Source organism: Argiope bruennichi, chromosome 3 (assembly GCF_947563725.1).
Source record: "Argiope bruennichi chromosome 3, qqArgBrue1.1, whole genome shotgun sequence".
In the NCBI taxonomy this organism is placed as follows: domain Eukaryota; kingdom Metazoa; phylum Arthropoda; class Arachnida; order Araneae; family Araneidae; genus Argiope; species Argiope bruennichi.
This window is the reverse complement of record NC_079153.1, coordinates 75580993-75602381: the sequence shown is the minus strand read 5'-3', so window position 1 is coordinate 75602381 and position 21389 is coordinate 75580993. Positions and strand designations below refer to the sequence as shown.

The following is a 21389-nucleotide window of genomic DNA, read 5'->3' as shown; positions in this document are numbered from 1 at the left end:
TGAAATAATAAATAAATAAATATATAAATAATTAATATCTAATAATTGTCCTTTTTAATAAATAATGTATTAAGAATAAATTATTTATCAATTGGATTAAAAATTTCATTTGGAAACTGTATTCAAATTATAAACGATAATAATGTCACCGAAGTAAAAAATATATATATATATCTTTTTCTCCTTTTTTTAAAAAAAATATACATATAAAAATGAATGACTTTCCGTAAGTATTTTAAACAAAACTGCAGTTTTTTAACCGATTTTGATGAATTTTATCATACGTAATTAAAATTACTGGAAGTCTAAAAAGTAATTAAAATCAAGCAATTATTAATTAAGCAACTTTTGGTGTTTTTTAGTTATATTTTTCGAAGATAGTTTACCACATAAAATGATTTTTATATTATCTTAAAACTCAAGAAAACTTTTTTTTTATTAAAAATAAATTCACTTCTGTAGAATTTTCTTCCTGATTTTGATGAATATTTTAAATTTAATTTTACGTTCTACAATTATGTTTCAATTATTATTCTATCAAATCATTCAAAGGCATGCTTTTTAAGATGTTAAAATTGCGAAAAAATTTGATTTTTTTAGACTTTAACTAAGATCTTCATTTCAAGTTTTAATTTTTAGCCTGTACATTTTTTTTTTAATTTCCACGTGCAGTAATTTATAGTGGACGGATTTCCTTAAATTCATATTTTTCAAGTTTAACAAACAGAATTTCAAATGCATTCCATAATAACTAGTTTAAAAATTAGGGTCAATAGAAGTCAATATTCATGAAGAATGAGATGATTGTTGAGGTTGGCGAGTATTCTATAAAAGAATAATTTTATAAAATATATTGTCTCTGTTTAGATCAATAGATATTTTATTTTTCATAGTCACTTCGTAGTAAATGACTATAGCGTGAGCAAAAGCCTTTTAAATGCATTTTACGGTGAAAATAAGATCGTCTGATAAAACAACGATATTATGATTTGGGCTAGGAAATCGAATGTCCTTGTCGAAATGTTTTAAACAGTTTTCATGTTGAAAAGTAGTTCTATCTCTAAATTACTTCTCCAAGAGCACTAAGAACTTTGAACACCAGTGTTAACTGCAGCATGTTAGTCATAATATATTCCTTAAAAATTAGAAATTTTTATTACACGTTCCCAACTTGAAAATAATTCCGATCACAAACTAAATGTAGCAAGGCAATCAACATTCGATCCTAATTTTCGCCCCATAATTGCCTATTTGTTGCTCCTCAGAGTCAAGACTTTTCTTTCTGTTATATTTTTTCTTGTTCTTTTTTCGAGTGATAAGAATATGGCAATCTAACAAATAGGTCAATCAACCGCAGTGTCGAAATGACATTTCTTGTGGCAAAGGTTTTCCCATCCTGCCCCGTATGTTGTTTCCTAATCCTTAGACAGCAGCTTACAACACAGTAAGAAAAGTAACCATTGTTAATTGTCTCCCTAAACTTTCTCGCGTACTCTGTAATAAGCTTTCATAAAGGAGCATGTCCTACATGGCATTGGCGTACAATAGTTACAAAATATTAACTTTTGGCGAGAATTTAGCATTTTTTCTAGATCCATCGTATCCTCCTGAAGAGTTATTTGGCGATAAATCTCTGGCATGTGTTAATAGTATCCAAAAATCGAATTTGTAATTTAGACACGTTTATCTCAACCGATTGAAACAGAAAATTGATACAAAACTACACTTGCAATCACAAAATCGCATATAAATTTGATATTTTTAAGTCATTGCATTTTTGAATTATTGCATTTAAATGTTGCTGAAAGTACAGACTAATAGACAATAAATACTTAGAACAATTTGTTTCCAAACTTGACACGTGTCTAAATTATAGATGTTAATATCTGCATGCCGAATTTTATCGATCTAGCTCTCTTTGTTTTGTTATTAGCATGTTAATATATATTTGAACGGCAGGACAGACGAATTGCCTCTGAACGGTTTTTACTCAAAATTTGATATAATTCTAAAAACTTTATGTAAAGAACTTATGCCAAATTTCAACCTTCTAATTCAAAGCGTTTTTAAGTTATTTTTGTCACAGACAGATAGGCAAATGAACATTTTCCAAAAATGTGTTTATAGAACTCAGGAAGTTTTAAAACGTGGAGATTCGTCAAAATCTCGAGTTCGAATTTCCGACGATTAATACTTTCTCTTTATTACGTATATGAGAAAATAAAAAATGGCGATGAGCTAAAAGACATATTCATTCAATTTTTTAATGTTTTTTTAAATATGATATTTTGAAAACTCTCTGTACAGAAAAGAACACAAATTTTAAAGCAATATAGTTTAATTCTTTAAAGGCTAAATACTGTTCTTTTGAAGTAAAGAATTTATTTATTCAGTCCGCATTCAGTCAGCTTAGAATCCAGTATTATTTTCAAAGTTACTTAGCTGTAAGGTAAGCATACATTCAAAATTTCTAGTTCACCCGCGAGGTAGTACTCGAAGCTTCTAAAAGCCAAGATTTAAGCCAGCAAATACATAGAAAGAGAATTTATGTCGTAATAGAGAAAATTTAATGAATACGGAAAAACTAATTTCATATCTCAAATGGAAGAAAATTCATTGTTTATCCCGAGTTTAATTATCTTAAATAGTATTCAGTGTACTTAAAGTAATCAAAATATTTGAACGGTTATTAGTTTTAAAGGCCAGGATTAGATATTTTGTTCAATGGAATTCTATATTTTGCTAAATTTCTAACAATGTTTAGCAATGTTTATTTCTAAATAAACATTGCTAAATTTCTATGAGATTTTTCTATAAAGCTATAATGTGCTGAAACAAATGTATAAATGCAGATCAAATATACATACTCCCATATTTAAATTATTTATCAATTTTTCATTGATTTCTGACTGCACACTGTTTGACTTAACATTAAATTTAGTAACTTGTTATATTGCCGTGTAGATGAGGTTAGCTCAACTCGAGACATTATTCAAGGAACTAAACCTTACATCTGTTTTTATCCACAAGAAGAAATGACTTGAATCTTCCAGATTTAGAAAGATACAGAAATTATAAGAAATCAAATCAATAACGAAACAATTTTTAGGCAACTTGGCTATAGTCAGATATGAACTTACAACTTTCTCTTTCAGTTCATAGCATTCTACCACAGACGCATTCAGTCCGCACTGAGCTAGAACACGTTTCGTTACAATATAGATAGATCATCTCATTATTAAATGTCTGCATAGCTCAGTTCAGTATATTTTAAGTTTCAAATATCTTCTGTTCTGTTTTTGAATTTATTTTAGTATTTACCAGTGAAATTAAGTCACAATTGTCAGTTAAAAAAGACAATATGTGTTTCTTAATTAAGGGCGTTCCTGAATATATTAAAAAAGCTAATAATATTGTACAAGTCTTTATATATGACCAGAAAGTATGTTTCGAATTTATGTGAATAACAAATAAGTGGAAACAATGACAAATTTTAGTTGCATTAATCACACCTTGATAATTACTTAACCCTGCAACTAACATATCATATCCTTTTGTAACTTTTTTAAGCACGTGCTATGGCAGCATAAGATGTTATTTATTGGATCCCTTTACAAGGGCAGAGGTGTCATTCGACAGCAATTGGTAGTTGTGAGTGGCGAGGGGGTGTGCTATTTGCAATTCATGAAGATGGAAATGAGATTTTGAAGGAGTTCCTTCATTTTGAAGCACGAATAGATTTAATTTTCTCCCGAGGAACAGGTGGAAATTCTGGACACGTTCAGACGTCCGAACGTTCCGGTGCGTTTGTTCTTAGGGGGTCTGAGCAAAATGCAGGACACAGCAGAGAAGCGTGAGGCAAAGTTCCAATTATTTCCCATTCAATGTATATTCAAAGGCGCTTTGGTTAAAGGGGACGCACATCAGTAAAGGGTGCTCGAGTGAAACCAACTTCGTTGCTTTAAATTAACAGAAAAGAAACGACGTGGAAGAATTCGAAAGGTTCATGTGTAAAAATGAATTGCTTTGACAGAATTATTTCAGACTGGTTAATTCTATACTAAAATGATAATTTTCGATTAGAATTGGAAAATTTTAAACGTTTCTGAAGCTATTCCACCAATGAAAGTTTCTTTGGAATCTTTAACTGATTTAATGACAAAAAATTAAAAGATAACTGAACAAATTTCAAAAATAAATTCTAAGGAATTAAGCTGTATAATCTGCCAAAACAAATGAAATACCATTCTTTATTTATAGTAATTCATGTTCTTATCATTTTAGCATTTCTTTCAAAGCATGACCATATACAAATTTTTTAATCTTTTTTTTTTTTTTTTTTTGAAGATAATGAACAATGCCGATGGATCTTTGCTTTGCCTGAAATGTAATTAGAAACACCTGAATTTCTAAGATTTTATACGTTAATATGGCTATTCACGATTAATCTGCTACTTGGTAATGAAGTTTTGGTGCTCTATCAATTCATTTTGATTGGCCAGTCATAAACATCCCATACCAACGTCCCTCCAATCACTGCAATGAATATATTGCTGGAGTACACGGCAAGTTCCACGTTTCCAAGCTTCTCAAAATTCTCTTTCTTTCATCCATACTCAGTGTCCCATCCCAAACATCTGATGAAAATGGAGTAATTAGAACCAGCAAGGGGTTAGATATTCAACCTTTCTCTCCGAACCACGCCAATTCAGACATATTTTCCCATTTAGCCGTGGGTATTGACATGGAGTGATTGAATTTGTTTGACAGGAAATGACCGCTAATGATCGGTTTTACATTTCGCCACAGTTGCATACTGCCCTCCTGAAAATATAGCCAGAAAACATTCATTTTCCTGTTATAAACTCATTTAGACAGTAAATATCATAAATTTCCCCTTGTTTAGCTAAATGTCCTCTTTAGTAATAATTATTATGACAGCCCCCTTATATGACATGCGGGAATTTCATGTCGTTACTGTTAACCTTTGTGGAAGAGTTTCTTGTGACATATAGACAAATGGTAACTCCTTTTGAGTTTTGTGTTATAGATTGTTTTTACTATTTTTCTCGATGCAACATACTCTCAGGACGTTAGTTCTTTTTGAACATAAAACATTAAAATAAGCTGATGTGATAGAATTACTTCAGACCAGTTAAGTCATATTATCTTTTTGAGTAGCTTGGGTGTTTTAAACCTCCTTCCTTCCCAAATGAGTCGCTTCTCGGTTACCATATCCAAAAAGTGCAAACAGTACCATGCTGATTGCTGATTTTCATGTTTCTGGTGCCTTTGGAAAATAAAATTACTGTTGTTTAATTGAAATTATAAGTCACTTATTTACCAAAAGTTTCATCAATTTACTGCTTTTATAAATGTAAATAGAAACAGATCGACCATTTGCTTTGTATAGGTGTTTAAAAATTTTAGGTAAATCTATGCCTTTTTTTAGTATTGCTCATAAAAAAACAAAAACATTAAATAGTTCCTTGTCGATTCTCATTTTCTAATGTTTACAATGTCCTTGGAAAAAAAAGCAAAGCTCTGTTGCTGGAACTAGGAAACTTCAATAGTCAAAAAGAGTGTGCTTATTAGCTTTATAAGCATAATCAGAAATGTATTTAACAAATTCCGAAATTATAATTTGTCTCTAATATAATGCTAAAACTTTTACTTCCGAATTTCTCATTACTTTAGAAATCTGTTAATCATTTTACATTCACCATATAATTTTTCAACCAAAGTTAAATGAACTTGTTGGTCTGCATTGCTTACTGAACCTATAAACATAATTAGTGTATATTCCCAAACAATCTTGCGAGGTTGCATTTCATTCTTTTGCACAGTAAGTCCATTAATCAATCAAATCATCGTTTATCTTGGGCTTTGTATTGCCTTTTCCGCATACAAACGATGAAGGATCGATTTCTAAATGGTTTCTAATTTGTGGATATTTGATTCTTTTCCTCACCGAATCAGTTTACCACAAGCCATCTTTTCCCGCGTTATCAATAATCATTGGAAGCAGATTACTGCTCTGGTGACTTCATTGCGAAAGCTAAGTAAATAAAAAAAGAGGGGTTGTGGAAGAAGGCAGGGGCATGAAAAATGAACTCCTCCAGACGATAATTAAACTTCATCCACACGTGGCTCTTCCGATACTGATATCCTTCCTAGTGCACAACCACCTGCATCGACGAATTTCCCCCCAATGAGCGACAATGGTATAAGAAGGATAAATTAAAGTTTCTTTGTAAGTAACTCATTCAATAAAATACCTAAAATTCATGGCATTTTCTGAGAAGTGGAGTACTGATGAGATTCTAAACCAAATTCAGTTCTAAAAAGCTAGAGCAAATGAAATAATTTTAATCTCTAATAGTTTAGTTATCATGCATTTGACTATTCTGATGAGACTAATATTTATATCAAAAAATAGAAATGCGATTTGATTTGGTTTAGTTATATTAAAGTTCTGTTTTTAAAATAACACTAGTGCTATTTTGGGAAGAACTTCGTAATTTTGAACCGCGGTCAGATGACGACGACGAAATCTGAGCTGGTATCCATCTCAGAATTTCCACACCATACCAACGGGAAGACAATCGGCTGCGAGGGATTTAACGTGCACCAGATGCACTTACACGACGACTCTTTGATGGGAACGGGTCCTAAACCTAGAGCCCATCGACCCCGAAGTCGAGATCCTACTACTAGTCTTCGCGGCCCTCTAGAAATACGAAGAATTCCTCCTGTACTATATATTACGCAAAATTTTGTACTTTGTGTATTCAAAATATCTTTAAACAAAATTAGCCACTCAAATTTCGCATTTCTCATATCTAAGCTTATTCAATGGAATGAGAGTTTTTGATGGGTGTAGTTGCATAAAATAATATTACTTTTTTAGACTAGTAATTTTTGTCTTCAAAATTCCGCATAGAAAGAAAATTGGTCGCTGAATTCAAATTACATTGCTTTAAAAAAATTAAAAACAGAAGAGATATTTTATCCAGAAATTTTATTACAGAAAATACCATGTCTCAGTCGATTTAGAAAATGAAACGATTTCAGACTATATCACTTTTAATTGCATCATTATTCATATACTTTTTCTTAAACATATAATTATTGCGGATTTCTAATATTACACACAAAAAAAATCCAGTACGATAAGTTATTTAACAAAGGAAGAAATCCTAATCCTAGAAGCGTTAGTTTCCTAAACATTAATATTCATACAAAGTTTCCTATTATAACTATTTGTAAGAATTCTGAAACGTATTTTAATTTGAATTCTTTTTGTATCTATTACTTTTAATACATATTGACGCATAAAACTTTCTTTTTAAATATTATTTATCATTAAGAAATGTGATACATAGATTGGATCTCAAAATATAATTATGGTTGGAAAGAGTTTGAAAACAAAATTTTTTAAACGCTCCGCAGCAATTATAAATTTTGTTAAAATTTTATGAATGTCTAGTTTAATGGGAAGGCAAGTACAATCCTATATTTGAAGTTTTGATTCTTAATAATTTTAAATGCATTTAAGATTAAAGGATATTTCAGTAAAGCACTCTTTACTTTAATTTTTGATCCTCGGCGATAGCAATTAAATTGTTCAATCAGGACACATAGAAACAGCTTATTTGAATATCAAATGACCTCCAATGAGTTTTTTTTTATAAATTAATTTTTAACTTTGAGAAGTAATCAAAACAGATACAATATACAAAATAGCTGTTTAAGAATTTTATCTATTTCTGGCCTGAACCTGCTGTGTTCATCAGAAAAAGCAAATTAAGAGCATTAAGTAATTGGATCGAAATAGTCAAATATCGAATTACAAAATAGGAAAAGATCATTGTAGTTTAATTTATTTCTATAACGATCATTATATTAACTGCGCTTTCTTTGAGCAATAGATTTCTTTTAATCATTCGTGGCAATAAATTATTTTTCACATTCATTTAAAAAAGTTATCCAAGCAAAGGCGGAAGAAAATGAATGTAAGTAACCAAGAATCGGTTTTGCTCTTTTTTTAATATTTCTGGAACTGTATTCCATAGTCTTGAGGAAAGTGTGAAATTAGGTTTAAATGTGAAATTCAAATTTTAAGGTTATAGATGATAATTTGAAAATACATGTAAAAAAAAATTAGGGAATAAAGAAAGGTTCGATAAAGGTATTAAGTACGTTCGTACCGAGATCTCACAGGCAGTAATGGAGAAACTGTCGATTGACTCACAAAAATTTCTTCATTTATAAAAATGAAAACATTTATTGTTTCAACTAGTGGCTCATTTTGTAGTTACAACTGCAAAGTTATTTTGATGTTTCTTTCTTTAACTAATGATATAGATTCGCCATTAACTAGCTCTGCAATGTGCTTCAAAGATTTTGAGTTAGTTACCCTTCACTTGATTGAGTAGACTGGGGCGGAATATGTAGCATAGTGTAGCATTTGTAGTCAGATCAAAGGAACCACATTTGTCAACTTTAAATATGCTTCTATTTTCCGAATAGTATAATGAATTCATATGGAACAGGAGCCACAGATTTACAGCAGTTAGAAGATATATTAACGATTTGAAAATAAATTTGAGACTATATTTCAAGCGAAATGATGAGGATTTAGTTTTTAACAAAAACTTGGAAACAAAATGAAAATGAAACCCCAGATGGAATCTTGCCCTCAGATAAACTTTCTTTTGCCAATTTTACTTCATACCGAATAAATAAACTATGCCTTTGGAAAATGAATAGCCCCAAAAAGGAATGCAGTTTCAATCTATTTAGCGGCCCCAAACGCAGCTACAAAAACCCCAATATAAGCTGTTGTCGTCTTGGAAATGAAATGAACAAGAAAATAACCCTTTAAAACTTTTCTACATTTCCGGCTTGTTGTCTAATGGTCTAAGGAAAAAAAAAAAAAAAAAAAAACACACAGATTTTAACCCTTATGTAGTTGGCTAGAAATCAACAAACTTCCAGTTGAATTAAGAAGCAAGGAACAACGACCTTACTGTATAATTTACCGAGACCGCGACCACCAGACAGCTCCACACCTTCTTCGAACAACTGATTCTTTTTAACCCTTCGCAGCAGTTGATTGTGTGTTTCTCCCGTTCGATGAGCAAAAGTTACCGGAAAAAAAGGAAAAATACGTAAAGAGGCAAGAAAAGGTCGCGCTGCTTTTACATGATGCGCCATTTAAATGCACCTCGAGCCATTATCGGGAGCGTCCTTTCAGTGGCAGCTAATGGGAAAAATTAGCATCCATTTAAATATGAATGGAGTCCCGGAAGAAACGAGTCGGGGCAAAATGGCGCCACAAAATGGCCAAAGGGGTTGGAAGGGCGATGACACAATTTCATTTTGCTCCTCGTTATGTTGTCCGGTCATTTTTACGCTCCCCCCACTCCAAATGGGTCTTTTATACACGGATAGGAAACTTGGATCTCTGAGGCAGCTTGTGGATGCTGTGGTTCTAAGGTTCTAACTATGTCTTTGACAAGAAATACGAGCTACAAGAATCAGCCCATTTGCGCCAGCCTCTCGTTCTCGAGATCGCTTACAAAGTGCTTAACGGAAGAGTTTTTATTGCTCAGTATTAAATTTTTTTTAATATCATGTAGATAGAGCAGCTTTCATGGTAAACATTCCTGTTAAACTATTGTAAAACAGAAAGATTATTTCCTTTGCTGCTTGCTGTTTATTTATCAAACAATCCAAAAGGCATTGACAAAAATTACATTCATTTTTGGGGTAATGAAATACTGCATACTTTATGCCTTACCTTGTCTTAGTTTTGACTCCATATGTGGGAACATTTTTGAATATTTCATTTTAATTTTTGTAACTTCAGCAATTAAATTATGTTATGCTATTTCTATGAATTTTTTCATTCCATCACTGTACACTTCCTTTAAAAATTGCTCTAGGATAAGTCTAAGGGGTTCTGACATTCAAAACTGTAAACATTCCACCAGCGAATTAAATCACTTTAAAGAGGATTACCTTTATGTTTTACAGTCTCTGAAAATGGTCTAATATTTCTATGCTTGACTTACACTGAAGAAGAAAGAAAAAGGAGTATTAAACATTATCTGCTACAATAGAATAAATGCCAAGAAAAGCTTTTCTGGCTAAATCTTAACTCTGCAATCATTTGGCCGAATTCTATGTTTTGGCGTGGTGTCAAGGTTAAAAGTGAGATAAACAAGCAGTCTTTTACGCGACAACGATGGATCCTTTGGATCTAAGCCACGATAATGAGAAAACGTGACCTAATAAAGTCCACTCCATTTTTCCTAGATAAGAAATTTAGAGCACGAAATGGGCATCATTTGTAAAATGAAAATTATTTTCTTTTTGTTAGAGAAATTATCTTAGTACAATGTATATGAAATGAAATTCGGAAATAAATTTGGAAAAAGACAATTATTTTTATTAGCCATTGCTAAATAAATCAGTTCTAAAACTACAGAATATTTCTTCAAGATGCTCGAGCCCTTGAAGCAAACTCATGTATTAAGATATTTATGTATTATTTGCGGTTGAAAAATGAATAAATAATCATTACACATATTTGAAGAATTTTTTTCTGGACTATTCAGTGGACGTCATAGAAAAGTATATATACCTATATCTATAAATAGTATAGAGTATTTTATTAAATAGTATTTTAGAGTATTATATAATACTCTAAAATTTGAATAAACAATATTGTTTTATAATATTGAAATTGTGTAGGTATTTTATGATTAGGTATTTCTGCCATTGGTTAGTATTATAACACAAAGAATTCATATGGTACAATATATTTCTCAATATTTTTATAATTAAATCGAATTGCTGATTAGTATAAATGGAAAAATTCAATTTCTATTTTATTTTGTCATATATCGTTTAATCTTCAAATGGCGTACCTGTGATTGTAACATTTATTTTGTTATCCCAATTACAATTTGTCATGAAATTTAAACGCGAGATTTTTTCGTCAACTAATTGGCGTCTTATACGTTGGATTAAAGAAAACGTAATTGGGATGATAAATTATAGCAAAGAAGCGTTTGTTAAGTGACTAGATTCCCTATGAAGTTTAATGCACCTACACCTCTAATTTTGAATAATTCTTTTAATTAGGTTTTTAAAAATTTAGAATTAAGAATGCAATTTAAAGTCAAACAGGGAGCAACTTTCGCTCGTAATTAAGTTTTGCTATGAAAATAAACTTTAGAAGTTAGGTTCTAAAGTAATTGCTCTTAAAGTTAAAGATAGTTAAAGTTAAAGATATTTTTAATTTCTCAGTTTTGTTATTATTCTGATGTAACAATTGTTACAAATCTGTAATTTTGCTATCCGGCACGAATTGTGTCATCCTGGAAAAACCGTTAAAACATTTGTAAGATCTGTACTGTGCGTGCTGAGCTTGGCCACCATTTGGCGACGAATTTGGCGACTAAATGGATACTACTGGAAAGTTCGAGAACTTTCACGATCCATCCACTAAGACCCGAGATACACTCTGATTGGTCGGAATATTCTAGCCCCGCCTCCCGGAACTATAAAAGACGGGAACTCTAAAGCGACGAAGAAGTTGTGTGGATCGTCGGAAGTCTTGTTTGTGAGAGTAGTCGGAGTCGCCGACACGTAAAGAAACTGGAGGATTAGACAGCAAGAAAGCTGCTGAACTATTAGAGATTAAATGCGCTGAGTAATTACAATGGAGTGGCGGTATTTGTTGAAAAAAATTTTGTAACACAATGTATCATCTGTTGTGTTTGTATAAATTCATGAACATGAAATATCTCAGCATTAATCGAAAATTTAAATGGAGATTTTTTGTGAAATATGTCATTGCAACTCTTAATAGATACTTAATAATTTTAGCATTTAGGAGAATTTTTCAAAATCAAAGCTTTTGTATAACTATACGTAATTACTTTAAAAATTAATATTATTAATTTATTAAGTAAAATTACAACATTAATTAATTAATATTATTAATACTAATAATTTATCTATGCCATTTCTAAATAACAATCAATAATATTTTACAAAAAAAAAACCCCTAATTTTTTAAAAGCCGATTTTAAAAAATCAAAACTAATCTATGCACAAATGTAACGAGGTTATCTAGTCAAAACAAATAAAATACAGAAAAAAACTAATAACAAACTGTTGAATTATACTGTTAAATATAAAATTTATAATATTTTCATTCCAACAATCATAAATATTGTTACATGTAAAATTTGAAATATAAAGTTTAAAATAAAGTGATAAATAAATGCCTTCCCAATATTGCTAAATGTTTTTGAATGCAGTTTTGAAGTATTGTTTTAAAATGTTATGCTATATTCAACTTTTTAAAGAAAAATTGTTCCAGTCGAACTTGTAAAATGATGTTTAAAATAAAATGAACTATAAAGCTAATATTAAGAGAACATTTTTATGTTAAAATTTAACTCTAAAAATTTCTGTAACTATCAGATAATGTTAAATAAAATGCAATATTGTCGATACAAGATTCGATATTCTTCAGTCTTCACAATATCGTTTAATATCGCACAAAATACTTTGAATTATTGTGGTGTTACAGATGAGCATATTCTTTAAAAAAATTATTTCCTTTCAGGCTTTCCTTGTCTCATTTCATTCTATATGGAACAATAAATTCTACATTATATATACAAATATTTCAACAAGAGTATAGAAATAAATCATTTTAAAAAGAAATACACTCACATCCAGGTATACGCCCGGAAGGTCGTACTTCTGCCCTGCTGGATTGTCTCTGGGCAAGTACCTGTAGAACTCAACATCGTTTTTATACCATTTAACCGAATAAAGATCGTCCGACTCTAGATCCAGCGTACAGTTGAGCCAGATGGATTCGCCTCGCATGACGGCAGTCGGGACATCCAGGCTCAGCATACGGAGGCATAAACAACCTATGGAAGGAAAGATATTTTGAAATTTGAATATGCGAATCATAAGTGCAAAATACAGTGCTAATTTGTAGTAATGTTTTACAGAATTCATTTTTTTATAAAGGCTTATATAGAATTCATTTTGAAATAAGAATTTTAAATCGACAAATATGTTAAAATAAAATTGTGATAGAAATTAAATTGGGGATTTTTGACAGAAGGGAAACAAAGTACAGAACAAGGAAAAAGAACATGTGTGTGACAAGTGTATTTAGGGCAATCCATTTTGGTGTAATTGTTTTTGCTAATAGTGAAAAAAAAAAGTAGTGATGATTGGGATATAAGATTAAGCCTATTCTAGTGTTTATGCAGTACCTTGTATGACAAGAATTGTGTGAGTAATCTTTTAACGTGCGTTCATGCTATGTCTTCTGAATCATTGTAAGGAAAAAAAAGTAAGCGCGGTTCTATAATTAACATAAAGATTTAAGAACATACTCTGCAGTCACTTGTCACTTCAGATGTAAATGCAGAATTTTTTTTTTTTTTGTTTAGATGAGACACGCTAAAAGTTTATAATGTCAAAAAGGATGTTATATTAAATTTTTGTTCCATTGTCTTAATGTATTTAATAAGAGCGATATTTGTGATCGGTCTGTACAGTGCTGTATTATAATATTACTAGCATGTTCATCTAGAACGGCATCACTGAAAACTGAGATACATTGTGCACATAGTGTCAAAAGGAGTACATGATGTTTTTTCCGGTATTTTGAATATTTAACCCGAAATTTGTGAACAACATTCAATAAATTAGTACTAATTTCAATCTCTCTATTACAAAGGGTATTGTACTTGATGGATTGAACAACATTCTGAAGTAGTGTTACATATTCAAGGTCGTTTGGACGATCACATGGGGAATCTCATAGCTCAATAAAGCAGCTTTTAACCAATATACCGGGATCTTCAACGATGAGCTTATTTCGGAATACTTGGTAGAGACTTTTCATGTGCCCTGTATCTCGCCAGTTCTGACCATTTCAAGTAATGAGATAAAAAGGGACATTATCCATGGAATACAATCACAATACATACCAATCTCTCGCGAAATCTTATTTCACAACACCATCGAAGACGTGGGGGATATTGGCCATGGTTTAAGACATGCCTCCTCTCTGTAAGTAATGCCATTCCAAAACTTGCAACCACATGAATTTGTTTCCTAATTGGTTATGTCCATCTTCTAAATTTGTAGATCATCTCTTTGACTATTCCCCTGAATCTCATCATATGTCGATATTGTTAGGTTATTTACATTAATAAAATCGTCTCTGCCAGCCACTGAACATAGCTATAGAGATAAGGAAAAAATAATTTTACTTGAATACCTTTTATGTTATTCAGCTCTATATTGCTTGGTCTTTGTTTATTTTGAGGCATTCAAAATAACTTTCAAAACATTGAAACAAAATATAATTATTTCTTAATTTTTTGTCAGAATATTTTTATCTCATATGGCCATTCAATGTCGTGACATGAGTAGTTTTTCACTGTTCATTCAACACGCCGCGGCACGTTTTATGTACATGAAAATTTATTGAAACCATAATCAATGGTCCAAGTATAATAAGACTATAAGAAAATAAGAAAATTTATGAAGTCCTCGGGCAACACTTTTCCAGATTCAGATCTTATTTTCCTCTAGAATGTTTTTCATTGATCAGTTCATGTTTTTCGCTTTCTCGTATATGAAATGTTAAAAGTACTGTATTTGTCAAAACATTCGAAGTCAAGTTTTTGATCGAGTTCAAGCCTTCTTGAGCCAAAGTATTTATATCTCTCTATCTGTGAACACAATAATGCAAAATGCTTTGAACTAGACGGATGAAATCTGATAACAAACTTTTAGATTTCTGTCAAATTTTATCTGCTCAGTTATCCGAGTATAAGTGAACACAATAATTACAAAACAAATAAAAGCAAAATAGATAAAGTTGAGTACACAGATTTTACTTTTAAAGTGAAGATACTTATGCAATTTGGAATCAAAACCATTAAAGGGGTAATCGTCAGTTGGTCTATACTTTCACAAGCACGTAAACGTGATAATGTAAAAAAGCAGTGACTACATCCATAATTCTAAGTCAAATTCAGATTTCAAACTTTTATTGAAAAGGTATCAAATCATGCTGTAGCGATTAATCGTCAGGAATTACATTCTAATAGTCTCTTTTGTAACTATTACTCGACCAATAACATGTGACGAGTAATACACTAATACATTTACTAAAGTTCAAGTAAAATTCGAAAAGAAGATTCCTGCTATTTTAAAAAATATTCATTAAAAACCACTTATCATATCAAATGTAAACAGATGCAACGAAATAAAGATATATTTTTTCTAAGAAACGAAAATGTATTAATAAATAATAATAATGATAATAACAATCGTATTTGGGTTATAGCTAATAACTTCCAACGTCAAGTGCAAGAAAAAAAAAGTTTTCCCTGAGATAAAAAAAAAAGTTTGAAAATTTAATAGAATTCCCGGGAAATATCCTTTTTTTATGTGTCAAATTACAAAATATATATAGGTCGTTTTATAAAATAAATTGATAAATGATGCATTTGTGAAATTTTTGTATATTAATATAAAATAGCTAAATAAGTTCTCATTTTAAAACTGGTTTGTTCATTTTCAAGCTGATCACTTTCAACGATAAAGAATCATCTCTTTATTAAAATGCTTTTTAACCATATATTCAAAAGATCGATTTAAGCTTTTAAAAAAAATTCTTATTAAAAACCATTTTTTATTATTACATACATTGACGACAAAGAAAGGCGTTTTTCTCCAAAAAATGTAGAATAAGTAGTAAAAAAAATTTAACCATCGTGTTACCATCATGACTAACAACTTCTAGCGACAAGTGCAATAAATAAATAAAACTCTCCAGAAGAAAGAAAGAGGGAAAAAAAGAGCCAAAAATAAAGGCGGAATCTGTCGTCCTGCCTATCGGATGCGGGCTTTTCACCAAACATCAAAGCGGCTAGGGAAAAAAATCCCTCCTCCATCATAAAAGGGAAAATACATACACACACACACACTTTTCTTTTTTTATTATTATTATTTGCTTTTTTTCACTTTTTACTTTTTTTTAAGAAGTGAGCGCTGTCACGCTTCGACTCAAAAATTCTGTTTATTTGGAACCTCAAAAAGCAGCGGATGTGAAAGAGAGAGAGAGAGAGAAAAAAAAATGAATGGCATACAGAAAAGTTTGCCTCATTCCTCAATGTCATAGAGAAAACCTTGCCGCAACAACTACATTATTCAAGCGGGGAAGAACTCGTAAATATCAGATTACTTTCGGGAGTTAATTGATTGGGCCCGACAAGGTGGGAAAACTCATATCGATATAGAAATTCGAACCGTGGTCAACTTTTTGATTGAAGAGCTTTTTCCTTTTGATAAAAGATTTCGTGGATTTAGTTATTTATTTAGTTTTCGAGACGGAGGAAAAATAATTCATCCAATACTACATACTACATGGTGGCTGGCAGAAATGTGTTTTGGTATCTAATGGTACGAATCTGGTCCCATCGGAAAAAAAAGTTGTAGCTTCCATTTTTCATTTCTAGTAGCCACTCAATAAGTAAGAAATTCTGGCATCAAACCATAACGGTATTTTTCTTCTGGCATTTCCTATGCTGATCCGAATATTTTTTCAATTTGTGTATCGTTTGAGTCTGAAATTTGGATGAAGAGGCATTCGTAAAAAAATCTAATCAAATAAGATATGTGAAGGCAGGTAACAAGATATGAAAATTCAAGAGGATTCAATCTTGAATTTTGCTTTTCATGACGAAAGCTAGTGATCTTCTAGATAAGAAAAAGCAATTCTTTTAAGTAAAAGTAAATTTCAACAGCCAGAAAAATATTTTGATGCTTGTGGATGCACAAAATTGAATTAGGTTACATTAAATCATGCTCCAGAGAGTTTCTGGGCGTTTTTTGTTTTGTTTTTTGAAGAATAAAGAACAGTAATAATAATAACAAGGAATAAAAAATTCTAATCACCAATAAGATTCCGAATGTTTGCTTACATTAAGGACGAGTGTAACATTTGTATGCACGAAGGATTTTCCGGAAAGTCAAGCTTTAAATCCGATCTTGAAGTTCAGACTCAATAACGAGGTCATTGCATCTTCCATGAAGAATAAACTATATATTGTGATGTTTTTTTGCAAAAGTAAAGTTATGGACTCTTAAGAAGAGGGAGATAACTAAGACATCTAGCGCTAAAATTGTTCAGTAGCATGAGGCAAATATTCGTTTAATTTGTATAATCATTGGAATTTCCGATGCTAAGGAGTTAATGGTGAACATAAATTACAATTCATGGGAACCTTTTCTTTTTATGCTGGATCTCTTAATTATATAATCATCTGAGACGCAAGTAAGAATATGTGATAATATAATTTTACCCCTTACTACGAAACTATTTTGATTTTTTGCATAAAAACGATCCTAAATGTGAAATTTTGCACCTAACAGATTTGCTCCTATTTTAATACGCATATTCTTATTCAGGTTTCCTGAACAAAGCGAAAATACTGGAGGTTAAAGGCTTCAGTTATATTAGCTAAAATTTCGGTTTGTTTTATGCATGTTTCTTTCTCTCCTGAAATATTTTTTATAACCGCTAGGACTTTCCTCATGAAAAAGAACATATATCAGAGGTTATTAATTTGTAACAAGAGTATATTCTTTTCTTTGGAATTCTCAAATTTAAAAAGAGTATAATATACATGGATTGCCGGCGTCCTGGTATAGGGGTAGCGCGTTTTCCCCGTGATCTGGGCGTCTTGGGTTCGAGTCCCGGTTTGGGCTTGGTTGTTTTTCCATTGTTTTATCTGTGAGATGCGTGAATGTGCCCTACTGTAAAAAGGGGTTGTGCAAGCGAATGAGTGATGCGTGAGTAGCAAAGTCGTACTCTTGGCGCTACTAAAAAAAATAAGATACGCTCCCCCACTGGCTTAAAATGGCTTTCGTAACAGCGGACTTGTCCATGACAAGTGCCGTAAGGAACAACAACAACATACATAGACTTACAATTATACAAAAATAAAAGTTGCGTAATACTATTTTTGAACTGTTTTAATGTATATTATGCATGTGAGCGTCTTCTGGAAAATAAAGCAGCGAAAAGATTATTAATACAGTATATAATATTAAAATGGTGATATTTAAATGTAAACAATTGTTCGCTAGCGTCTGTCACGTGATGCTCTCTCAAAAACGATTCTATATTAAGGAAATGGTTTAAATAAGATAACCCTTCCTTACCTCCAAAATGTTTCCTTTTATAATATTTATAATATTATTTTTCGCTTTCGTTGAAATTTTCAGAATTATTTTCTGGCTCTAAAACTCCTACATTGTACTTTACAATTTCATTTCTTAAGCAATTAATAATATTTTTCTTCGCCTTACATCAATAATTCCTAGTAAACATGGTAAGATGAACGGCGTTTAGCAAGCTATCCTTCTAGAAAATTTGCAGAGATATTTCAGATTGAATAAAATTATTTTATTCCATATTTGTAAAAATTGAATTAGAAAAATGGCAAAATAAAATTTCAATACGTAATAGAGATATTCTGATATAAAAATTCCTACTTTCTTCCTAATTCCTCTTATCGAATAAGAGGAATTGCAAGCATGAATCATTGTGCGGTCTAAAATTATATAATGATAAGTAACATATTATAGTATGTAGTACCTGGTGTTGCGATTAATAAATCTTAACATTTCTCAAGGAAAACAATTGCATCTTAGGAGAAAGAAAACAAATACTTTATTCAAAGTATGTATCTATACATTTTGCACATTTGTCTTCAAATAGTGAATACCTTCCTTGAAAAATTGTTCACATTTTCAAGCGTTCACATATGAAGACTTGAAAAATTGTTCACACATTGTGATGATCTTCCCAGCAAGCCATTTTTAGGCATTTTCATAATTGAAGTGTTACTGGAAAAGTGCATGAGACATCGATGAAAGCAAGAGATAATTCGAATTGGCCAAATCTGGTGAGTAAAGTGGGTGGGATCAGAGTTCCCAGCCACGTGCTCTGGCGCCTGCCGCTTAGAGGGAATAGGTGTTATCTTTCTACAAAAATCTCTTTTCAGTATCTTGAAGCCCAAACTGAACGTTAATAGATTAATCAATGATTAAAACTGATCAATTGTTGATGACAACGAACGGTATTAATTGTTTTGACTTTAGAAGATAATGGTCACCATATTCATCTAATCTCATCAAATGCAAAAATGTGGAATCACCACTTTTGTATCGTCTAAACCAAAGCACATTCACGCCTTGATTTAAGATATTATCACTATCCACAAAGTTATGACGGCTCGCATTTGCGTTTTTTCTCTCTCGATTGAATAAGAAAAGTAGTACGTGCAGCACATTTATGTCCATTTCGCATTTTTTTTCTGCTTTTTGATTATTTATTTTCTTTTAAACTTGGCATGTTTATCACACAAATACAATATCACGCAAACTCGAAATCAATTGCATATCAACAGCGTTTTGACAGGTATGTCATAGCAACAAAGTGACTTAACATTTGAGACTGTGAACCAACCCTTGTTTCAAGCGCCACTAAGCGAAGGAATGAATATTTATAGAATCCAGCAAACCAAGTATATATCGCATTATAAAATATGAAATAAATTAGTACATATTTCCATAAATAAGTAACAAGTGATCTGTAAAAAATTTTTTTTATGTAAAATAGGACATGTTTTTTTCCCTTAAGAAATACATACAAAGTTAAGTATGTATATTGAAGTACTTAAAAATAATTTCATTGTCAAATAATTGAACATTCTATAAATGATCTTTTATTAACTACCTTTTTATACACAAAATCAATGTGGAATTTTTTCTCTCTTTTTTTCTACATACATTCTTTATGAGATTTTATTGTTTACTTCGTTATAAATGAATCGTTACTATTTTTTGAAATATCACACTTTTAAGTTAAAAATGATTTTTTAAACAATTTTTCTCTATTTTTTTAAAACTCATTTTTGCCTTGAAGTACAGTTAATATTTAAAAATAAAAATTTATGTTGTAAATTTAACATCTAAAATAATTTTATTATTAGTCATTCTCATTTCAAAGCAATAGCATCATCAAAAAATTTGCAGTTGAAAGTTTTATGATATTTATTAAAGAAGAAAACTATAATCCTGCATTGTAATAAAATCATATTTGGGATTAAAATTTGTTTTTTGCACTGGATTTAAAAGCAGAATTTTTAATTAAAATAATATGCATTTATGTGTTGTACTGTAATATGACATTTATTAAATAGTTATTTTCTGGTTTTCTTTAATTTATTGACTTAAAAAAGTCGCATTGTCATCCGATATTCTCTTATGGGCTCAATAAAATTATTTATTGACTGAAAACAGTACATTCATTATTTAAAAAAAAAGTGAAAGAAAGGGAAAGATTTATTATTATCCCCCCCCCCCCCAAAAAAAAGGCAGAATTTTTGAAAGAAACAAAAACAATTTTAGTTACTTTCATTCGCATTATATAAGTTTGGTTCATTTTTTTTTTGATGATTTAAATGTTGCATTCTTATGTTTTCATCTAAAAAATACGGTCACCTTCATATAAGTCATCCATAGCACTTATCACATCAAAGGCAGACAAACAACCTGTACTTGAGCAACACGATTGTGAAAGTGATCACTTGACATGAATCTCCGACGCCTCCAGGAAGTGAATAGAATGCATTGCAACACAAGCAAAATGGGCTTTGAGACACGCCTGATCTTTCTGTTTTCGCAATGTATTGAGGCACCTTGCAGAAAAAACGAAACCCCCACCGGAAGGTCCTCCTAAGCTACTCTACAAGACCGGTTTACCGGGGCCCCCAAATTCCCCCAACGACCTTTTCTTGACACTAAATTCACTCTCACTTTTGCTTTCACTGCCTGAAATGGAAAACGTTCGCCCTAGTTATCAGCTGCGAGCAGGGAGCGAGCTTCGCCGAGCTTACAACTGGCCCTTGCATAAAGCAGTGACCAATGGCACACTTCACAAGGATCATATTGCATTCTTTCTGGCATTCGGTATCTCTATTGATGAGAAAGATCAAGAAGGAAGAACACCTTTACATTTAGCCGTCAGTTTGTTTCCACCCAGATTAGAATTTGTGAAAGAACTATTGGATTTTGGAGCTTCCATTGGAGCAAAAGATTTTGAAGGTAACACTCCCCTTCATAGAGCTGTTATGGTTCCAGCCCAAACACAATCAATTCAGTTAGACATCGCTAAAGAGCTTTTAGGAAGGGGAGCCGACATCAATGCTGTCAACTGTCACAGATTTACTCCTCTGACAATTGCCATCAGA

General features: G+C 31.3%; 1 protein-coding gene and 1 long non-coding RNA gene across 2 annotated transcripts in view; one reads left to right on the top strand and one right to left on the bottom strand.

The window, feature by feature from the left end:
- Positions 1–21389, bottom strand: part of LOC129963371 (cell adhesion molecule 2-like) — a 347066-nt gene that overhangs the window by 72343 nt on the left and 253334 nt on the right. The window contains exon 2 of the mRNA XM_056077707.1: positions 12760–12965. Within this exon, the coding sequence (XP_055933682.1) occupies positions 12760–12965 (206 nt within the window). The remainder of the gene's footprint in view (positions 1–12759; positions 12966–21389) is intronic.
- LOC129963372 (uncharacterized) overlaps positions 1–21389 on the top strand; it is a 122519-nt gene that overhangs the window by 42866 nt on the left and 58264 nt on the right. The window lies entirely within an intron of this gene.